This window comes from Enoplosus armatus, chromosome 11 (genome assembly GCF_043641665.1).
Source record: "Enoplosus armatus isolate fEnoArm2 chromosome 11, fEnoArm2.hap1, whole genome shotgun sequence".
Classification (NCBI taxonomy): domain Eukaryota; kingdom Metazoa; phylum Chordata; class Actinopteri; order Centrarchiformes; family Enoplosidae; genus Enoplosus; species Enoplosus armatus.
In genome coordinates, this window is record NC_092190.1 from 5355376 (window position 1) to 5376786 (window position 21411).

Below are 21411 nucleotides of genomic sequence, written 5' to 3' on the forward strand. Positions count from 1 at the left end.
ACAGCCCGAAACCATCAGCAGGAACTTGTATTGGCTCACCTGCTTGCTCGGGACACAAACAAAACAGGCACCCATTCGTGAAAACATTGCTCTACAGCGTCACATGGTGCCTTTCATCCAAACATCATATAAAGCACCAAGAGACACGTCACTGCACCAGTAATGGCAGGGAAGAAAGACGAAACAAAGCGCATCCAAAAATCTATTTAAAAAAAAAAAAAAAAAATCAGCTTTGCAAATGTTGTATGAAGAAGGAAACCTATTCAACACGTTTGTGAGGCCTCGAGGGTACACACAGTGTGTTTAATTGAGAAACATTGACTATAAACATAAAGTGTTTACAAGAAAACTCCACAGGGCAACTTTTAAGCACTGTTAATGGCATTACAGTGGGCATGTAAATGTTCCGAGAGAGAAACAGAAAAGAGAGAGTGAAACGTTCCTTAAATAAAACATTACAAAAGGCCTCAGAGTTACATTGATATACATATAAACCAACTTAAGATTTCACCATACACATAAGGACATAGCAGAGAGAGAAACAAACCAAAAAATGTGCACAATCAACCCCTATAACTAAGTCTGTATTTGAAGTCCCACAGATATGCTACAATAGGACATGAAGTTCCAGATCAACTGTATCTGAAAGGATGCATTCGTATCTGCATTCTCCTAAATCCAGCTAAAACTTGTGCGACAACCCGACGTATGCTTAAGTCTTAGTCGAACTCCTTTCAAAACAAGTGGGGTCTGGTGTAGTGTTGCACTTGTTCTCGCACATTGTACAGTCTGTTGTTTCCTAAATGTTAACACGGCCATAACCACAACCTCTCATGGCGCCCGTTACTTTCTATCAGACAGTCTGAGGTACATGCCCAGCGCTGGCTGAGGCAGCGGACAGAAAGCTCCAGGTTTTCGCACATGAATTTCGGCTCAGTCAGGAAGATTTAGAGTGAAGCAGCTGCTGCGTGTGCGCATACAGGAAACTGACCTCTTGTGCAACTTGCCGAATGGATTCTGTGGCAGGGGGAAAGAAACAAAAAAAAGAAACAGAGAAAAAAAACCCATCCACATACTACAGCCTCACTAGTACATTCACTTTGCACCTGCATTTTGCTGTCATGCCAAGTGTTTTTGTTTTTGCTTCATATTTCAGTAGGTGAGATTCTGTTTCCACTGTGCCGGTACAAACTGTCAACATGTTGTGGATGTGGGGGCCACACGGCTCTGAGGCAGGTCGACTTCTGTTTTAGCTTATATGAAATACTGCTGAGTGTTTGTAGGGAAAGTTGATTCCTCTTGCACCTGATCCTTTTCACTAACACTGTGATAACAGGTTTTCATTCCTTCATAAATAAGAGTTGGGCAAATGACCCAAACGTGACCTAAACAGAGGAGAAACAGCTTGGTCCAACTGCTGTTACCTCCGCCTTTACAGGACAAAAAAAAGGTGGTGAGAGATGTTGATTCATCCAGTGAGGCGGCGGGGGGGGGGGGGGGGGGGGTGAACAGACAGACAAACAGACAGAAGTGAAACCAGGAATGCCCTCAGGCCAGCACCCGACCCACCTAATCCTCACAACAGGACTGACACAGAAATGCTGCCTGACATGAGAGGGAGTTCACGAGCATCTGAGAGAGTGACTCGAGATGTAAGAGTGGGCAACTAAATGAATGAGTGAACACATGTAGAAATGAGTGCGTGTCGATGAGTAACCACAACAACAAAATGAGCGACCGAACAAATGAGCGAGTGAACTGCTGAACTGCATAGAAGCCCGAGCGGTTCTGGTCCGTCTCCCGAGCGGCTGGGCGATCACCGCGGCCTCTTGCGCGTGACGAAGATGAGGACCCTGCGGATGGCAATGAGGCGGTCCTTGAGGGAGGCCATGGCCAGGATGGTGAGCTGGGCTCGACCCTCCAACGGAAGGACAGCGAGCAGCCACCAGCACCAGGCCGGACCACTGGGACTGCCCTGCAGGAGAGAAAAGATCCATTCAGTTGATCTAAAAGTAACAGGAATCTTTTTACAGCATCATTCAAAGAAGAATCTCATTTCAGTGGCTTTAGAGCATGTGCAATCACGTTTCTTTTGAGTGCTCAGCTTTTTATGTGAAGCTAAATGACTTTTTTCTTGTTCCAAGAACCACTGCAGCCCACGAGTCTGCTTTCCCATACAACGCAAAGCAAATTTCCTCTCACTACTCCCACAACTTTGGCTCAGTTTTTACAAGTTCCTCGACTGACTGTTCAGACGTTTGCTGTAAAAACACACAGTGACCAGTGTTTCCCACAGGTTGAGAATTTACTTGCGGTGGGTGGCGCGGCATGTGACAGCATTCAACAGTGGCCATAATTCTGACTGTAACAGTTAATGCACTCAAATAGTCACGTGCAAATATTGTCTATTAAAAAAAAATAATAATAACAACACAAGTGTCAGTAATGCTCCATCCAACACTCTAACATGCACGTGAAGGCACACTGTGGCAGGGCCCAAGCACTTTGACTGTACGCTAAAATACTAAAACACTCATGTAGCATTAATTACTTTGACACGGTCTGAATCTGCAGTGAGAGGCTGCCTGAACACTGTGGGGGGGAGACGGACTCGTCTTCCAGTCTGGTTTGGTCTCATTCCGCTAATTGATACGTTGAAGTCCGCTGGTCTGTGTGCATTATGAAATTGCATGTCTTGATTAAAAGAAAATGGTATTTATCTACCTGGGCTGGCTGCCCAAGGAGAGCCTATGTAAGGGAAACACTGCAGTGACTGTCTATGTGTGTGTGGGAGACATGAGAGGAATTTCCTGACTTTTCAGTATTTTCCTGCAGATCTTTTTGTTTTATTCTTTTGTCATTACTGAAGTTGAGGCATTCAACTCTGGATAACTGCAACTGACAACACCACAAACATGCGTCTGTGTGTCAATAACTGTGTGGTGTTCACTGCATCACACCTAGTGAGAGCAGAAAATAGTAAAACGAAAGCGTGGAGCAGCCGAGAGCGGAAAGAGCTACTGTCCTACCTCCGCTTCCTGCGGAAGATAACTGTGCTGCTTATGACTCTGAATGCGAGGACACTGGCTGGACATTGAATGTTCCTACTGAGTTTTTAAGCATATGGTTTTCATATTCATGCTTTCCTATTTTAGCATAGTCTTGGCTACCCAGAAAATGTTTTTTCTAAAAACCATGGAGGCATCAGGGTTTTTTATGATCCTTTCCTTCCTTAAATATCTTATACAACATAATCTTAGCAGATGGAGGGTTCAGCTAAGTGCAATCAGTTTTGTTCCAAACAGTTTCAGGAGGCTAACAGTAAACAGGTATCCTGTCACATCATGCATTTATATTTCAATCTGTAGTGATTCTGGTAAAAGCAGTGAAACTGTGCTACACGGGTGTTTGCAGACCTGTGGGTCGGGGTCTTTGCTGGGGAGGTGTCCGAAGTGGCTGAGGATCTGGCTCTTCATGTTGTCTTTCAGGGAGGTGAACCAGCTGTTGGCCTGCTCATACACAGAGTCGTGCAGCTTCTGAAGCTCCACCAGCTCCTCCCCCTCCACCTGATTGGACAGAGAAATTTTGTTTTTAAAAAGACCATTGACCGGAGGAAAGATGGCAGAGGTTGCATCATTTCCAATGATAAAATTATTAAAACCTGAGTGAAAAGACAATAATTTAAGCATATGTTCATTAACTTCGGCAAACCTATGTAATCATTAGCGCAGAAAGACAGTTTCCCCCCTCTGGAAAGACTTTGCCAGTAGCACAGAGAAGGGAACTTTGCTGCTCAGCTGTCACAGAGTGGCTTGGGGCAAAAACCTGAGTTCTACTTTGTGTGACAGCAGCATGATGGGAAGTGTCTGAAATGACAAGCTCTAACAGACAACACAACCTCCTCTCAGCCCACCTTCTTGTCTTCCAGGTACTCTATCTTGGCAGTGTGGTAGCCGTCTCTCTGGCCGTGGCTGAGGACCTTGAACCGCGACACACCGATGGTGTCGACCACTGAACGACCGTCAGGAAAGAACTTCACGTCTCGCACCTGAAACACAGTTTGTCTTGTATTTACACTGATAGAATCTCTATTATTTGATGGCTCGCAAGCAGAGTGAGATGAGAAACTCTGTGAGAGAGTGAGTGACATCCTGTACCAGTTCCAGACGCACACACTCACCTGCAGCATGCAGCCGTAGTCGGCGAAGCCTTTGAGCTCGTCAGCTATGCACATGCCAAACTGCTTGGTGCCCGTCTCCATGGAGCGACGGATCATGAGGCGGTAGCGCGGCTCAAACACGTGCAGAGGGCAGGGGATAGTGGGGAAGGCCATGGTGCACACAAAGATGGGCACTTCCTGGTTCAAGCTACAAGAGACACAGTGAAGAATTTGTTGAGGCTGTGTTGTTGGTATCTGGAGGTTATAATCGAACAAACTTTTAAGGCTTTTAAGGCTGTTAATTTAATCCCAAACTAGAAAATCAAACTGGACAGAATTCATTGTCGAATGAAAGGAGTCATGTTAACATATATAGCAAACAACTGATTATTGTTATTTGTAATTAAAAGCTTTCACCATTATAAATTATTTTGTATATATCTTGTTTTTGTTAAATAGAAGAAGAAAACAATCAAAACAGTGTAACTGGGTTAAAATTACAAAAATCATCTTCACATATATTTTGATCCTGTGACTTGTGTATTCATATGTATAAATAAACCACGTCAGTGTGAGTGTGTTTGCATGTGTGTGAAACTGACTTTGACAGCTCCTTCATCTCCTCTTCATGGATTTTCTTCCTCTCAGCCAGCTCATCTCCTAGGTAACGCTGCAACACTTCCTCCATCAGCAGGGTCTTGTTATAGCCCCTGGTGGCCAGATACTGCAACGACAACACACAAGCAACATAAGAATGCTATCTATTACACGCTAGGGACATTTGAGAACCTTGGTAAAAAAGACTGATGTTGATTAATTTTCTGTCAATCTACTTACTGGATAAACGATAAATTGTTTCAGCACTACTACAAATTCCACTTAAGTCACAACACCGAGGATGTTAAAAACCCTATTTTGAACAAAGCGTATTTGCATATTTGACCATGTGACATCTGTGTGTACCTCAGCCAGATTCTCCTTGCACAGGGGGCAGTTGGGGTTGTGGTCCAGGCAGCGCTCCAGACATTTGAGGCAGAAGGTGTGTCCGCAGGGAGTGGCAACAGGCTCATAGAACAATCTGGAGGCCAAATGACAAGAAGCACACCAAATGTTAACACGCTGCACCCGTTAACACTGGCTGTGTATCTTGTGTATCACATACAGATACATGTCTTGATGACATCAATACTTTTGGTCCAAACGGTTATAAAAACCTGCGAATACTGTGTATGCATGCAGTTAGTGAGTGTGTGCGCCGTCACCTCATGCAGAGTGAACACTCCATGTCTCCACTGTCCAACAGCTCAGTAGGAAACGTCCTCCCTCCACACACCGCGGCCGTCTGAACGCTGCTCACCTCGTCTGTACAAAACATCACAACATCAGGATGCACATTTCTGTGTGTGTTTAGGTTATTTACTATCTACATAGGAGAGGCGGCAGATTCCTACTTCAAGCTGTTCAACCCACAAAAAAAACAAAAAAACATGCATGAAACCTGTCCAGGCCTACAGCGTGCGTTTGATATTCAGATCATTTTTAGTCCATGGCTCATGACAAACAAAAGTGTGTAATAGTGGAACACATTTCTTTGCATTGAACATTCATTTGATTATGTAAAAAAAATCTATATTTATTTAGTTATTCTCAATAGAATCAATACAAAAACAATGGCAAAAAGCTGCACTGACAGACAACAGTCTCTTCTCTGGCTGGAACAGTAGTTTAACTTTACATTGTTTGAGCCACAGACAGGATCAGGACATCTCTATTAACTTAATAACACACTTATCAGTCAACAAAGAGCTTAATTACTTGTACTCCTTGTTCCTTCTCTTTGCATTGCATCCTAAAATGATTGTGCGTTACTACTGAATGCTGTCCAATAAGTTAAAAAAAGTTTTAAATTGCAGCCTTTCATTTTCAGTTGCATTTCCTGCTTTGTTTGCTTGTTTATGTGCTACTTCAGATATTTTCCACTTTACATCAGTCAATTTAATAATTGTATCGTCTATTGATGATTATTATATAACCAACAGGTGGTCCCAGGCTAAAGGTGAAAATGGCATCCAATCAGTGACGCCAGTGAGAGTGAATTATTGAGAGCTTGTGACAAGTAGGGACAAAAAAGGAAAAGAAAAAGACGTGACAGAAAATGTGGGGTTCAAATATAAAGTAAATACTGGTATTTTATATATATATTTATTTATTAAATATATATATATTTATATACTGGTAAATAATGGTACTGATAATGTGGTACTTTTATGTGAGTCATCAGTCAACAGTGATTTATCTTATTTTGGACTGAAACTTAGATTCTCGTACCAGGTCTGGCCAGTTTGGAGGGAGGGTTGAAGATTGCTGAGGGTCCCTCTCCGCTGTGTTTCCTCTTGAGGCCACCAGGGGGTGCTGGCAGAGCAGCCAGGATGCCAGCCAGGCTCTTGGTGCTGCCCTCCCCTGCAGCGGGGTCCGATTTACCAGGAGACAGTCTGGAGGATGAGTCGTCCACTGGAGCGCTTTTAGTCACACTGAACTCTGAGTCCTGGACAGACAGAAAGACAGATTAGTGGGCTGGAAGATTATGAAGGGAGGATCATTTTGACAGCCACACTTTGCTCCAGTGCACCCTTGTTCAAAATGTCAATACAAAATGCCAACCGTGGTGGAAATATAATTAATATTCAATATTATATTTAATTCTGCTTGGTGAAGTAATTATTAGTTACTGTGTGGGCAGAGAAATAAAACTCCAAATCAGCACAGTGGTGACCCAGTGTGTCCATGTGCCAAGATATAATCTATTTCCCTGAAGCTGCTAACATGAACACACCTGCATCTGAAATGAAATTACAATATACTTTGCCTGAGGCCCAGTTCACACTAATTATGCTAATTACACAAATGTGGAAGATGCCCTTCATGTTTTGAAATGATTTTCTTCCACACTAAAGTGTTTGGATCCCTGGGGGTAAAGGATAGCTACGATTATACAAGCAGGCAGAGCGGTGAAAATACACTCAGTAAGATGTGGTCAGATAAGAGCAGCATGCTTATCATTTTCCCAACGATTTGTATGACTGACTACAGTGACATGCAAAAAAAAATGCTTGAAAAATAAACACTCAGGGTTGGCTATAGAATAAACTGAATGGAAAACACAGGGCTGGGCGATATTTCAAGATTATAGTTTTATTTTCTTAATGTTTCAGTGTTCCTTAAAACATTTAGGGTCCTTCCTTTCACACAGATGTTGGCCTCAGTGTTTGCTTGTGTGCAGTAACCTGTGAAGAGGAGCCAGGTCTCTGTGTGAGCGGCCGCAGGGACCTGAGCAAGGCCGGGGGTTTGATGAGGCGGGTGGCCATCCCCCCCTGCAGCGGGTGCAGCGGCGTTGGCAGGTCCTCATTCTCAAACACAGAGGAGAACAGCTCGCTAAGGACCTGCAGGATGAAACACAACAAGGCACTTGATCAATGTTTAAAATACACATAGATGGATGAGCAGAGGAAGTACACGGGGACATTTGTTTCCCCCCCTGTATTTTGCATAACACAGGGAGCCGACAATGGCAATCTTCTTCTTCTTGTATAGACATTGATGAGTTGTGAGACTTCCACTTGTCTACACTTCATTACGTGCATGTTCTCAAAGTCATAAATTGACAATGGATGCCACAGTGGCCACACTGTGCATTATCAAAATGCACCTTAACAGTAGCATTCACTACACATGCTTCATAAGGACATTATTATCGAGGTGTTTCTATGGAAATATTATTGTTTATCTGAACTTGATGTTGCCGTCCAATGCGTTGGTGCGGCCCTTTAAAAAGGACAGCAATGTACTGCAGGGCAGATGCTTTGAGAGAGCAGCGGAGGACATCTGTGTCAAAGTGCAGCGCCATCCCCGAACAGAAGAGGCAGCCTCGACACACCAGACAGCTTGACACCAATTCACACCTCAATCTGAGTGATTTATTTTGCTTGCATGAATGTATTTCTTTTACTCTGACGATCCATATAGTTCTAGTTTTCATTTTTTGGGCTTTCTGGTAGTGTGGGGCCACTTCACAGCGGGTGTAAGCAATACAATAATTCTACAAATACCAATTAATAAAACAAGAAAAAGCTGATGCAGAACCCCTGTCAAACTTTCAACAGAACTCATTTCGTTATTGGGATATTTAGGCTTTTCTTTCAGATTAAAAGGAGCTTTTCTTACCTTCTGAGCCTCCAGTTTGACTTTGGTCCAGTCAGGCTTTAGCGCCACACACACAAAGTATTCCTGCAAGGCCTCATCGTGCCGGCCTGCTTTACTCAGCGCTGTGGCTTTCAGAAAGTGAGCCTGAAATAAACAAATATTATGTGACAGTGTGATTGATGCAATCCAGAAAGAAAATCCTGGCTGTTCTTGTCTACAGGTGTTTTTTTTATGGGATGTACTGTGATGGATCTGCATCTCCATTATTATTATTATGTTTTGAAATATGCAGTAAATTTGAAGACATCACATATTATCCACTTACATCATGCATGACAGTTCTGATATAATTAACTCATTTCATTTCAGGGATATTGCCATGTACTACATCTACAAGCTGGAGCATTTTGGTCTTTTCATTGTGAAACATATTGACTTTTATTGCATCAAGCAAGTCTTCAAAAATATAGTGCCTCGAAAATATTAGAAACACCTGTCAGGGGGGTTAGCTCTACAGGCAAATATCTGCAGATAGCTTAAGTACCAACTCGTAGTGTGCTTAATGTTATACCAGAAGTTAATATGGAGACTACAAATAGAAGATATTTTAGTTTAGAATAAAATGTTTCACATTATGTCTATCTTCACTCATGTCCAACTCTTTCGCTATCTATACAATATCGCATATCTCAACTACTAAATGAAGTTGAAAGTGAAAGTTGTAGTCTTTTTTAATTTAGAAAGATGGAGGTATATTCTGAGCGGTTTTGTTCACTGTGGCCAGCAGTGGGCAGGAAATATGAGCAAGAGAAAGTTGTTCTGACCATAGGATCCTCGTGAAAATGAGTTAAAAAAAAAGACAATTCCAAAAGTCAGTCTCACCTTTGTCCAGAGAGGTTTTGTTCTACAGAGGCTGTTGGCGTCCTGCACTGCCTGACTGAAGTTCCTCATCTCCATGTGCAAATCAGCCCGCTGACACAGCAATCTGCCTGAAGAGGGCACTGTACACCACAGGGAAAAACAGACAGACACACACACACCATCAGGTCAGTGGATAGGCTCGGGGGATGGACAGTTTTTTCTAGGTCTAGCAAAAGTAGGGCAACAATGTAACATGACATGGGACCTATTTCACAACTGAGAATGCTATGTAACTTATGTAGTGATAACAACTCCTGTCAAAGGCCAATTACCTGTTTTTCTTAGAAAACAGTCACTGCGTGGCCACATGGTCAAACAGGTTTGTCTGCCAGATTAGCAAATGATACACTATACATAATAATTGTTACATAAACATGTACCTGACCAAACTAGTTTGACTCCTATTCCTTAAGAAACTCAAGTATTATGTCAACCAGGGACAAGATGATCATATCATTTTGTAATCAAACTGTTCCTGTGTTTTCTTGGAGAATTAAACCCATTTGACAGTTCACTTAAACAAATAAATAAATACGTAGAACAGCTATAAATAAATAAATACACACGATTGTGGAACACTATTCAAAATGGCACAAGGCTGCAAAGAAACACGAGGAAGGTTCTGCAGAAGTTCCTGTCAGTTATATTTTTATTCTTGATAGACATGTTTAAATTTGAATGCATCGTCTCCCAGTGTTAGTCATGCAACTAACCTTATAACGTAATATAACAACTCTTCTTTTGGTACAGGTTTGATTCAAAATAATTCCTTTGACTCAGCGGCACACCAATTATACTTCAGCACAGTGTTTGTGTTGGTGACACTAACTGATCTACCCACAGAAAAATGTTATTGGCCTTTGCCTTTGGCACTTTGCGGATGGAACTTTGGATCCTGAAACCCTTTGGAAAGTTATTGAGGAACAATTTTCCAAAGGCTGATCTCTCATCTTCCCAAAAACTGAACAGAAGGGAAAGAGGCTTCCTGAGCAGAGTCAGCTGAGACTCGAACACAAAGGCCACCAGCACGACCACAGACAATATTTACATGTCCCCAAAATATTGTGCTATAATCAAACTCCCAACAGCCTTTATGAGAGACTGCAGGAATAAACATTTGGAACAGAACGCCTGAGAATACATGTTTCCATCACTACCATTTAGCAAAGTCTACATCTGATTTTCACGTTTATTTTATATTAATGCTAGCTGGCAGCTGTTACATTACTCTCACATGGGCAACATCAGACAAGGATAAAGACCATTTGAACATCAAGAACTTCGGCCACAGTCCAGTGGTAAGATGCAGTGAAAATTTCTGGCATCTCTGGACTCGGAGAGCAGGACAAGAGCACAACAAAGTCTATAAATCTAACAAAGAGCTGGTGTTGAGGCCACCATCACAATTAACTCCTGTAAACAACTGAAAGGAGTGCCAGTGTAAATCTGTCGGTACGGCTGCATGATTGCATGATTAATTAATGAATTTCACCTCAACGCACCAAGAACACCAAGTGAACAGGTGACTCCTCTGATTTACTGGCTGTCTGAATCAGCCTTACACCTATCCATCATGTTTTCATGTGAACTGAACAGACACTCATTTGGCTCCCTGGCCCTCTTTGTCTGTGCAGATGTTGTCTTATTTGAATCTGCTGGTTGCTTTGGATAAAAGTGTCAGCTAAATAAATGTAATGTTATGTTATGTCCCTCTATGGTTTGATGGATTGCACCACAGTGGGTTACAAAAAAACAATATACAGAATGCATCAGGCTTGACCTGTCCTGATGCAGCAGATCAGCTAGGGTCATATTCAGATGTTAGGAGCGGAAGATATTCCTTAAGACTTAAACAGTAGTCTGATACATGATAAAGGGTTAGAAAAACAGTTCCACATAGGGGATTACTTTGATCGAGGTGGAACTGTGACTCTACAACCTCTTGTCACTGTATTTTCATAAACAACAGAACCTGATGCAACACAGACTGGGGTTATGAGCGGGAAATGTATTCCTGGGTTAGACTTTTCACTGGCAACAAGGTAAACTCACACCAGCATTAAACCAGTTTGTCAACACCCAAAAGGCTGAGCAATTCCAATGAGGGCATTGTTCAGTTCTGTCGCTGGAGTCTGTCTGCATCAGTCCTGTCCCCATATGCTCTTTGTGAAGAATGTGTGTGTGTGTGTGTGTGTGTGTGTGTGTGTGTGTGTGTGTGTGTGTGTGTGTGTGCGCGAGTGCGCTCGCTCAACAGAGGTTGTGTCCTGCCGAGTAGAGAGCAGGGACTCATCTCCAGTTTGACAAATATTAAAAATCATTTATGACAAAACACATTAAGAATTGCATTGATTGCAGACAGGGGACATCCAGCAACTTGACAATTGCGCAGTAAGCGCTGAAAGGTTACCTTTATTTACATTGTGCTTTCTACAGCAGAGCCATCTGTAACACACATCAAAACAGGCAATGTTGTCAAAGCACCATTTCCTGGACCGGACTGTAACATGATTGTGACAGTGCATTAGCTCAACTATGATTGGAAGGGGAATGCACTTCCTCAAGCTGGATGTGCTCCAACAGAGAAGGTGGATGACCTACATCCTCACAGATTCTCAACAAAAGAGACACACACACAAGATATTAGGCAAGAAGGGAAAATGTGACAGATCCAGAAAGAGCAGTCACAAGAGAGGTGACTGGATAGCTCATTGTTTTCACTGTGTCATCCTGTAATTCTTCATCTTTTTAAATGAACTGAAACTTCTCACAGAAACGTCGGCTGTGGCTTACTTTGTAATATATTGCACCTGTCCGTTTCCCTCTCTCATACAAAAACAAGACATTATCTCACTTTCATAATGCAGCGCATAAGACATGTGGCACGGACAACTACCAAGAAGAAAGAAATCTGACTAAAAGGCACAGGTTGCATAACAGCTGTGCTTCTGCTGACACCATGAGCCCATTATGCTCATCCTGCATCACAGATACCAGAAGGCCTCCTGCTGCATTTGTTGGGAAAACATTGACTGGCAGTGGCAAAGCTGTGAAGGCACAATGTCCTCCTGTCACCCAGAGTCCTTCACAAGACAGACGGCATGAATCAATATTGATCTGGGGAGAGAAACATCTGAAGAAATGCCATTTGAACGCTCAAAACAACATAAAGGGACCGGAGTGTGTTCCTTTTGCTCGGCGCTTTCACCTCCGATTGATCGATTTCTTAAACCAGCATGAATCTAAACTCTTTTAATTGTGACTCAGATATGTAGGCCAGGGGTGGAAAGAGGTCGGGTGAACTTTCTGTGAGGATTCAAATCCTGCAACATGAGACTTACCCTGGCTCAGGATTAATAAAAACACACTGGCACTCTTTATGTAATGTGCCAACAGAACAGAACATTCTGTATTTTGGCTCACCAGGTTCAGGCAAATAGCGGAAAGTGGCAACAATCCAAAAGGATGAAGCATATGAAAGAGTCATTTTAAGTGTCAAAGCAGGTTGTTGTTTTACTTATGTAGTATGGCGACTGTTTTTTTTATTTTATTTTATTAACGTCATTATTTTCCAAGAATGTTATCCAATAAATTGTAGAAGTGCCAGCTTATGAAACGCCATCAGTAAGGGGGAGGAGTTAAGGCCAACGCAGTCTATCACAACTGAGGAATGCATACGTGCATATGTGCGTATTATGAAACTAAATACAATATGTTGGAGATATAATGGGGACAGAATAACAAAAGTGGGCTTTTATGTTCAGAGAGCTACGCAGTGCTGTAGTGACTTCACTGCAGGGGAGAAACAGAAAACACGGTATGCATGTGTCACTGGAAAGCAGAAGATCAGTATGTGTGCTGCTTAGGTAACGAGGTGCGGTGCGTCATATAACGCCTGACCCCAGTGCAGTCTAGATAGGCAGGAGTGGCGCCACTTACCGGTGACACCGGGAATCCAGACCGAAAATGTAGGTCACCTGCACTAAAACACTACAGTTTTGATTTAAAAAAAAAATAATAATAAGTTTGTTTCGTTGCATACCCATGTATGCAACGAAACAAACTTATTATTATTTGCTGCGCTTTCTTACCTAGATCTACTGCTGCATTGTACTTCTCCAAGGCGTCAGAGAGGCTCTGCTCCTTCCACAAAAGCTCTCCTTCGATCCAGAACTTCCTCGCTTTGCTCTCAGTGGCGAACAGTTTATCCAGCAGGCCGCTGAGAACAACGTTTAATCTCCGGCCGCTTGGCAGTCCATCTTTAATGTTCAACGTTTGTTGACAGTGGATACAGTCTTTGACGGAGTCGTCCTCTAGGCAGCGTCTGCAGAAAGTGTGTCCGCACTCCACGGTTGTGGGCTCGTGGAGCAGACACTTGCAGACGCGACAGGAAAACAAGTCCAGGGCTTCATCCTCTGTACACTCCCCGTCACTTTCACCCCCATCTTCCCCGCTGCCGCTTTTACCATGCCCGTTTAACGTCCCGGGGATGCCGAGCTCCTTCTCGCGGAGAGTCCGGGCGATGGTTTCCACCAGGAGGGGAAGCTCCTCCGGGCGAAGTTTGCCCAGGCTGGCCGATGTGCAGTACGAGTCGAGCGCCTCGGATATCCGTCCGGCGCGGGCCAGAGAGTCGGCTTTCCTCAGACACAAGCCCCTGTCCGGCTGCTGGAGGTCTGCGAGCTGGGAGCTGTAGATCTCCACGGCCAGGTTAAAATCCCCAGCCCGGTTGGCTTCCTCTGCCACCTCCAGCATTTCGGGGAAGATCCCCGCCGCCCCAGGGTTGGAGAGAGGGTGGATGAACACCTCGCCCTGGTGTGACCTTACTCCGGTCTCCATCTTCTTCTTCCAGAGGGAAGGTCTTAGACGGCAAAGAGCTTCACTGACAGTCTAACACCCCCGCTGCTCAGAAATCATACCCCAAAGTAAGGCAAACTATCACTTAACATATTGCTGTCCAACCAAACCTCTTATCGTCCCCGACTCTCGGTGCTGGCCATTGGAAGTAGATTAGGACTCATTCCGAGTCATACGACCTCAACCCCAATAAAGTAGTGTCAAAGTCCCACCAGCAGTCAACCATGGGGACGCGGGGTCCCTGTAAACGACGGCTCTGGCTTCTCAGAGGTAGGAGGTCGGTGTTATTTACTAGGCGCTCTGCTCGTCAGCCCTCTCTCGCCCCTTAACAGCGAGGAGGCGGTCTGATACATTACCGTCTCTCGGCTACACATGGAAACTTTCCAGATAATGTTGCCTTCAAGAGCACACGACACTGATTCTACAGCAATTTTATGTTTAGTCGGGAGCCGGTGGGTAAAGTCCTCCGTGCTTAGCAAGTAAGAAGCTTAATTTCCAGTTGGCCTTACGGACACGCCGTTAAGATACTATATAAACATAACAAAGGTGAAGTTTATAGTTTTCAGTGCATAAAAGTCGATGATGAATTTAATAAATCTAAATAAAGCTACGGACCCGCATGCCCGCGTTTGCTCCAGTGATCGGCTGTTGTTTTTATGTAAGAGACCCCGGGAGCACCACAGCCGAGAGTTAGCTAACGGTAACGTTGCAGCGGGTTAACTAAGTTAGCTAGCACCGATTGCCACCTCGCCGCTCGCCGAACTCCACAAACAAATTATTTTCAACCCGATGTCCCGAATCCCGTATATTTCAGCGAATCCGGATATCATGTCCTCTTAAAAAAACGAGAAAAACCCCGATGAAAATCAAGCAGTCACCGGGGCGCTCCATCTTGGTCGCTAGCCAGCTAGCTTCAGCAGCTAAAGGTTGTTGCTTCTTCGGATTTCATGCACCGAAGCAAGCGCAGGGCGTCACGTGAGGCCCAAGGCGGGCTCCTATTGGCCCGTTATGTGGCTCACTTATATAACGCAATTATGTTGTATAACCTCTCAGACAGCCTTGGATGACTGAGCGGTACCAAAACAATCTCACAATTATTGGTTTTTAATGCGGTTTCACACGTGATATCAAATTAAGATACCTTCAGGTGAAATAAGCGTTGTCATCGTTTTCTGTTCGACTTGATTTATCACTCTGTCCGTGGTTAACTAACAGATGCGGCTTTAGGGTTGATTCATTGTTTTATGTAATGCTTTATATAAGCAGTGTTTCACGTCTGGGTTTGGAGCTGTTGAATAGCCTAAATGCTGAATAGCCTACATATCATGGTTCAGATTCACAATTGTGAGTCAAAATAAACAGAAAAAAAGAAGCCTGGTTCCAGACTTCTGGATTTGAACCAATATCAAGTCTTCTGGTGCCATTCAAACACTGTAGCTGTGACCCACTTCAAGGGACCCAGTCCACGAAAAAGTGGACTAGAATCCAACACAAGATAAGTCACAAATATTGCCTATTTTGAAATGACTTTTTATTGCATTGAAATCACTCTCACTGTCAAACAAATTGAGCAGAGGAGCACAACTGCAGTATCTATCAGGTTTTGCTCTAAATTCCCCGAAAATTGTTCAAACACTCATTAATCAAGTTCATCCAAACAATGAGCCCCAATCTAAAAGTTACACATGGCATGACAGTGAAGAAATGTATAAAATAAAGTAGGACAAAGAGAGAAGCTTCAGCGTAATAAACATATATGACAATACAAGTGAAGAAAGAGGTGTCTGTGACCATCAAAACTAGGTGGTCTAGTTGCAAGTGTGTGTGTGTGTGTGTGTGTTGGGGTGTTGGGGTGTTGTAACAAAAAGAAGCCGCAGCTCTCACAAGATGAATCTCTTGATAGGGTATCATGGAGTGATATAACCTGCACACTAACACAGGTACAGACATGTGCAGGCACATGTAGGCCGCCCATACACATGCATTAATATACACATAAACACCTCATGGAACAACAGTAAGTGCTTGATAGTGATATATATATTAAGACACAGTCAATTTTCCATGCTAACACACAGGACTTGCATTGCTTTCTCCCAGATTTCATTGCCTTATGAAACAGGCTTGAGTGACCCACATGTTATTCTTGGTGTTTTGTAATTTCTTGACACAGATCTCATATTTGAAATAGAAATGCTGGAACACTTCATGTGCCTGTCAGTAAAGTGTGTCAGCACATGAGGTGACAGTAGTGAATCATTTCCCCTCCATTGTGCAGACAAGCTGAAGATGAAATGACGCCCACAGATTTTTACTTCAATTAGACATCAGCTTTTCAAAAATAATTTGAAAGCATGTGACAGAAGATGCTTTCTCAGCGTACATTAAGATGTGAAGGTGACAGTTGCACCCACTAAAGCTGTAATCTACATTATCATAGGATTCTACTCAGGTCAATTGAACCGACACAGACGTCGTCCAGAAGGCATTATTTCAAATTAAGAGTGGACGTGATGTTCAGTGTGATTAACAATAGACAGCGCTGTCCTGTAAACATCAGCGTCTAATTATTATGCAGAGCACAGAACAAGACCTACAATTTTACAGGTTACCATATCAGACATATGGCATCAACGTTTTCAAATTCAAAGACTTCCAAAGAAACATTTCTTATGTCAGATCATATCCACTAGATGGTGACGTTGGGTGATTGTTGGAAGGTTTGGGCTGTATACAGAGTGATACAGAGGGTAGGATTTAAGCATTTAGGCTATTGGAAAGCTATTTTATTCCAAATATTATTACATCACAACTGTCACACATTACGTCATAACACAACAATCCCAACAGTCACTAATTTCAGTCTAAAACACTTTGCCAGTGTCCCTGCATGGCTTGTGTATGAAAGTAGTGTTTCTGAATTAAAAGCAATGTACACAATAAAAGGAGAACACAGTAATCTATTTTGTGTTCAACATGTTTTGACAATGAGGAATGTCTCACTACATTCAGCTGCACAAGTTGCATATGTGCGTAGTTATCTGATGACATTTTACCTGCATATTGCGTCTTACTACCTTACTGACGAAGACTCCTCATTTCAAATGTGTGCAGGTCCACAACTCAACCAAAATGTCTTGTTTCCTGCTACAAGAGCGCCCTGTTTACCACAGTTCATAGTAAACAAGTTCCTCTGTGACTCACACAAGTATGCTTTGTGTGTGTATTATTCTCGGAATGGAAGGGGACGAGTAAAATAGGGAGGAAATTAAAATGAGCTGCTGTTTAGGCACCAGAATGCCTTGAAGTAAGTTTTGAAAAATAGTAATTTGTTCACTGAAAATGTTATTTTTAAAATCTGATTTCCGTTGGGTTGGTGTTGTTGATTCTCTTCATCAGATTTTTTTTCAGAAATCCAAAATAAACATGTATAAATTCCCTGAATTCTTTTTTTAAAAGGAACAAACTGGAAACGATGAGCCCAGAGACACTTTCTCACCCACCTCCCTCTCCTTGAATGTCCCACAAAGTATAGGTACGTCACATCCCGTTCAAACTAACATGTTATTGCTGAGGTTTGACATGGCGGCCATCATATTTGACAAGACATTTTTCATTTAAGGACAAATTATTTTTTAATTTTAGATGTAGTAGCTGCCAGCATCGGAGGTCACTGCAGCCAACACCTCAAGTCTTAATCTCTGTAGTTATCTCAACACTCACCTGAGGCTCCTCGACTGGACCGTAATCCCCGGGATTACCCCATCAGTCACTGCCAGCAGGGAGGCCTCTGCTGCGTGACTCATGGAAAACAGCCATCTCCATACGCCCACTGACTGGTGAGGAAACTCACATGTGAGCATGACAGAGTATGTAAACAGGCCCACTGACCATCAACATGATATGCACAGTCGTAAACATCAAGCTGTTCTCATTTCCTCACATCTAGACCAGCATCTGTGGTGTCTTACTGAGTGTCACAGTATTTTCACAGTATATGCTTAGCAAATTTATACAACCATGTGACCAGGCTCCATAGCCAGATGGAATGATGGGGGAAAGAAAAACATGTGATAAATAATGACCTCCCCTGTCCATCTGCTGACTGCACTGTGTTTCCGTGAATGAGTCAGAAAACATTTGATTAGAAAACCACTTCTTGCCAAACTGAACCTAAAAACTGACATAAAAATGAGGAAAACTGCTCGTAACAAACAAGCTGAGAGTTTTGTTTCAGACAAGATTATCATCCTTTTAGGTCGGAACTGTAGGAAGTGAAGTGAAGATAAAATGATGATTATCTGCTGCTTTATTGATTTGGTTGGTTAGTTTGAAGTAAAAAGAGGGAGGGAGGGAGGGAGGGAGGGAGGGAGAGAGGAAGTGCAGAGTGTTATACAAGTTGGAAGGGTTGTCTTTAAGTGATTAGCCAGACAGCAACACGTGAGAGCCTGCTCTGCTGTCATGGCTGATAGTCAGATGGCCTGCAGTTATTCTGCAGTCACTTCCAAGAATGGGGTGAGTCTCAATAGTTTACTTAAGATACTGTATCCCATTTTCAGTGCTTCATTGTCCTGTGTGCTGTTCCCAGACACACAATACAGGCCGAGCACAGAGAGGAGCAATGCTTCAACAAACAGACTGACAGAAAACATGTCTACTAAAACAAATTGTCTCTGGAGGCAAGGCGATTTTATATATGTAGCAAATTTCACACACAATGGCAATTTAAGCTGCTTTACAAATAGCATAAAATATGTAAAACAGAATGAGATACAGTTACAGAGAGAGCATAGAAAGAGAACACAAAGAAAACTAAGAAGAATAACACATTTAGATTAGATATAAAATAAAGATAACAACAAATGAAAAAGAAATGAACAAAAGCAAAAATACTTTTCACAAAACAACATAGAAAACATTTAATGTAACAAACTGAAGTTTATCAAACACAAAAAAAACAAGAAAAAAAAACTCCAACCCTGCTGTGACTGTGAATGTTTTCATCTGTGGATGTTGGAGCTGTAATAGACCAGTTGTCCAAGGTGTACCCTGCCTCATGCATGCTGGAATAGACTGTGGTCCAGCATGTAAACTTACTGGATTACTGGAGTACTCTTGTTGTGGTAGCATGTTGCAAATGATCAAAACATAGAACACATTATGAGAAAGGAACTGCTCGTAAGCTAAAACAATACAATTCAATTTGATAAGAGTTTTCTGCCTTGATCTCCTCAGGCAAATTATTCTAAAATCTAAGAACTCTAACAGCAGACGCAGTCTCATTTCATGATTGTGGAATGAGAAGAGAAGTATCTGAGGCTCTCAGGGAGGAGGATCATAAGGCAATAAAAGATTGGAGATGTAAATGTTATCTTTATTGGGATTTAGCCTGCATCTTTACTCTGGTGCACTGCACTTGTCAGAGATCACCTGTCAATAAAACTGATGTATTAAAACAAGCAGAGATAGAGAGGAGCAAAACTATGTGTTAAAAAATCATCACTTTAGATATATACATTACATAAATATAATGACTTTGTTTAGTTTTCTTTTTCCTTCTGCAGTTAGCTAACCTGCTCTCTGATAGACTGTGGCTCCCCTCACTGAGATTTAACTCAATCAATAAGATGATTCACACCTCGACTGCAGCTCTAAGCAATGTTTGCATGTCTGCAAAGCCTAATCTGTATTTTTATGTCACATTCACAAAGAATTATTTTTCTTGTGTCTCCTTTCTCAGTCAGTTAAACTGCAGGGTTGTGATTGGACCCCTCTCATGACTGTTTGCTCTATTCTATGTTTTTCCACTGTCATCAATACCAAAAAGCAGAAGCGGTTGTATAACTGAAACTCTCTGCCTCCTATCCTCCATCTCTGCCAAGTGCACAGTGTCCCTCATCACCAGCACGTGGCTCCAACACCATTCAGTAAAAACACATGCACCCAGGCTGCCGACTGCCTGGGTGGTTACAACAGTACACACACCTACAGCACCACCTGTCCTCCAGCTCCAGTGTGTAATATTCAGTGTGTCTGGAGTCAGCTGGAGTGAATAATGAGAGCGGTCAGCAGCAACACGTGAATGCTCCCCTCGCTGGCACTCACACATGCAGCAGGGAGGAAAGGGGGTAAGAAGGAGGGGATGCCGTGGTTGCCATGGCGCCCGTGGCAGGTGCATTAACTCCCTCCCAAATGCACACACATACACACGTGGACAAAATTGTTGGTACCCTTCCGTTAAAGAAAGAAAAACCCACAATGGTCACTGAAATAACTGACAAAAGTAATAATAAATAAGAATGTACTGAAAATTAACTAATGAAAAGCAGACATTGCTTTTGAATTGTGGTTCAACAGAATCATTTTAAAAAACAAACTAATGAAACTGGCCTGGACAAAAACGATGGTACCCTTAACTTAATATTTTGTTGCACAACCTTTTGAGGCAATCACTGCAATCAAGCGATTTCTGTAACTCGCAGTGAGACTTCTGCACCTGTCGACAGGTATTTTGGCCCACTCCTCGTGAGCAAACTGCTCCAGCTGTCTCAGGTCTGAAGGGTGCCTTCTCCAGACTGCATGTTTCAGCTCCTTCCACAGGTTTAGATCAGGGCTCATAGAAGGCCACTTCAGAATAGTCCAATGTTTTGTTCTTAGCCATTCTTGGGTGTCTTTAGCTGTGTGTTTTGGATCATTATCCTGTTGGAGGACCCATGACCTGCGACTGAGACCAAGCTTTCAGACACACCAGAATGCCTTGATAGCCTTGAGATTTCATTGTACTCTGCACAGATTCAAGATACCCTGTGCCAGATGCTCCTCCATGTTTCACAGTAGGTACAGTGTTTTTTTCTTTGTGTGCTCCATTTTTGCGTCTGTGAACATAGAGCTGATGTGACTTGCCAAAAAGCTCCAGTTTTGTCTCATCTGTCCAAAGGACATTCTCCCAGAAGCTTTGTGGCTTGTCTATATGCATTTTGGCGAATTCCAGTCTCGCTTTTTTATGATTTGCTTTCAACAGTGGTGTCCTCCTCGGTTGACTTCCATTAAGTCCACTTTGGCTCAAACAGCGACGGATGGTGCGATCTGACACTGATGTACCTTGACCTTGGAGTTCCCCTCTAATCTCTTTGGAAGTTGTTCTGGGCTCTTTGGTTACCATTCGTATTATCCGTCTCTTCCGTCTCTCACAGGAACATCAAGCTGCTTGGCGATGGTCTTATAGCCTTTACCTTTAACATGCTTGTCTATAATTTTCTTTCTAATCTCCTGAGATAACT

At 42.8% G+C, this 21411-nt stretch overlaps 1 protein-coding gene across 1 annotated transcript; it reads right to left on the minus strand.

Moving 5' to 3' along the window:
• Window positions 1-1740: 1740 nt before the first annotated feature.
• lonrf2 (LON peptidase N-terminal domain and ring finger 2) lies at window positions 1741-14907 on the minus strand. The gene is made up of 12 exons (XM_070914773.1): window positions 13369-14907; window positions 9242-9360; window positions 8381-8503; window positions 7444-7599; window positions 6488-6704; window positions 5422-5521; window positions 5123-5237; window positions 4762-4883; window positions 4181-4367; window positions 3914-4048; window positions 3417-3566; window positions 1741-1975 (listed from the first exon to the last, which is right to left on the minus strand). Exons 1-12 carry the CDS (start codon window positions 14111-14113, stop codon window positions 1817-1819), a joined length of 2328 nt encoding a protein of 775 aa, XP_070770874.1. The 5' UTR covers window positions 14114-14907; the 3' UTR covers window positions 1741-1816.
• Between the last annotated feature and the right edge of the window lie 6504 nt (window positions 14908-21411).

Coding starts and splice junctions, on each gene's coding strand:
- lonrf2 (XM_070914773.1), bottom strand. CDS start 14,113: ATGGAGACCGGAGTAAGGTCACACCAGGGCGAGGTGTTCATCCACCCT. Junction 9,361..13,368: donor CAATGCAGCAGTAGATCTAG/GTAAGAAAGCGC, acceptor TGTGGTGTACAG/TGCCCTCTTCAGGCAGATTG. Junction 3,567..3,913: donor AGTACCTGGAAGACAAGAAG/GTGGGCTGAGAG, acceptor CTGTCCAATCAG/GTGGAGGGGGAGGAGCTGGT.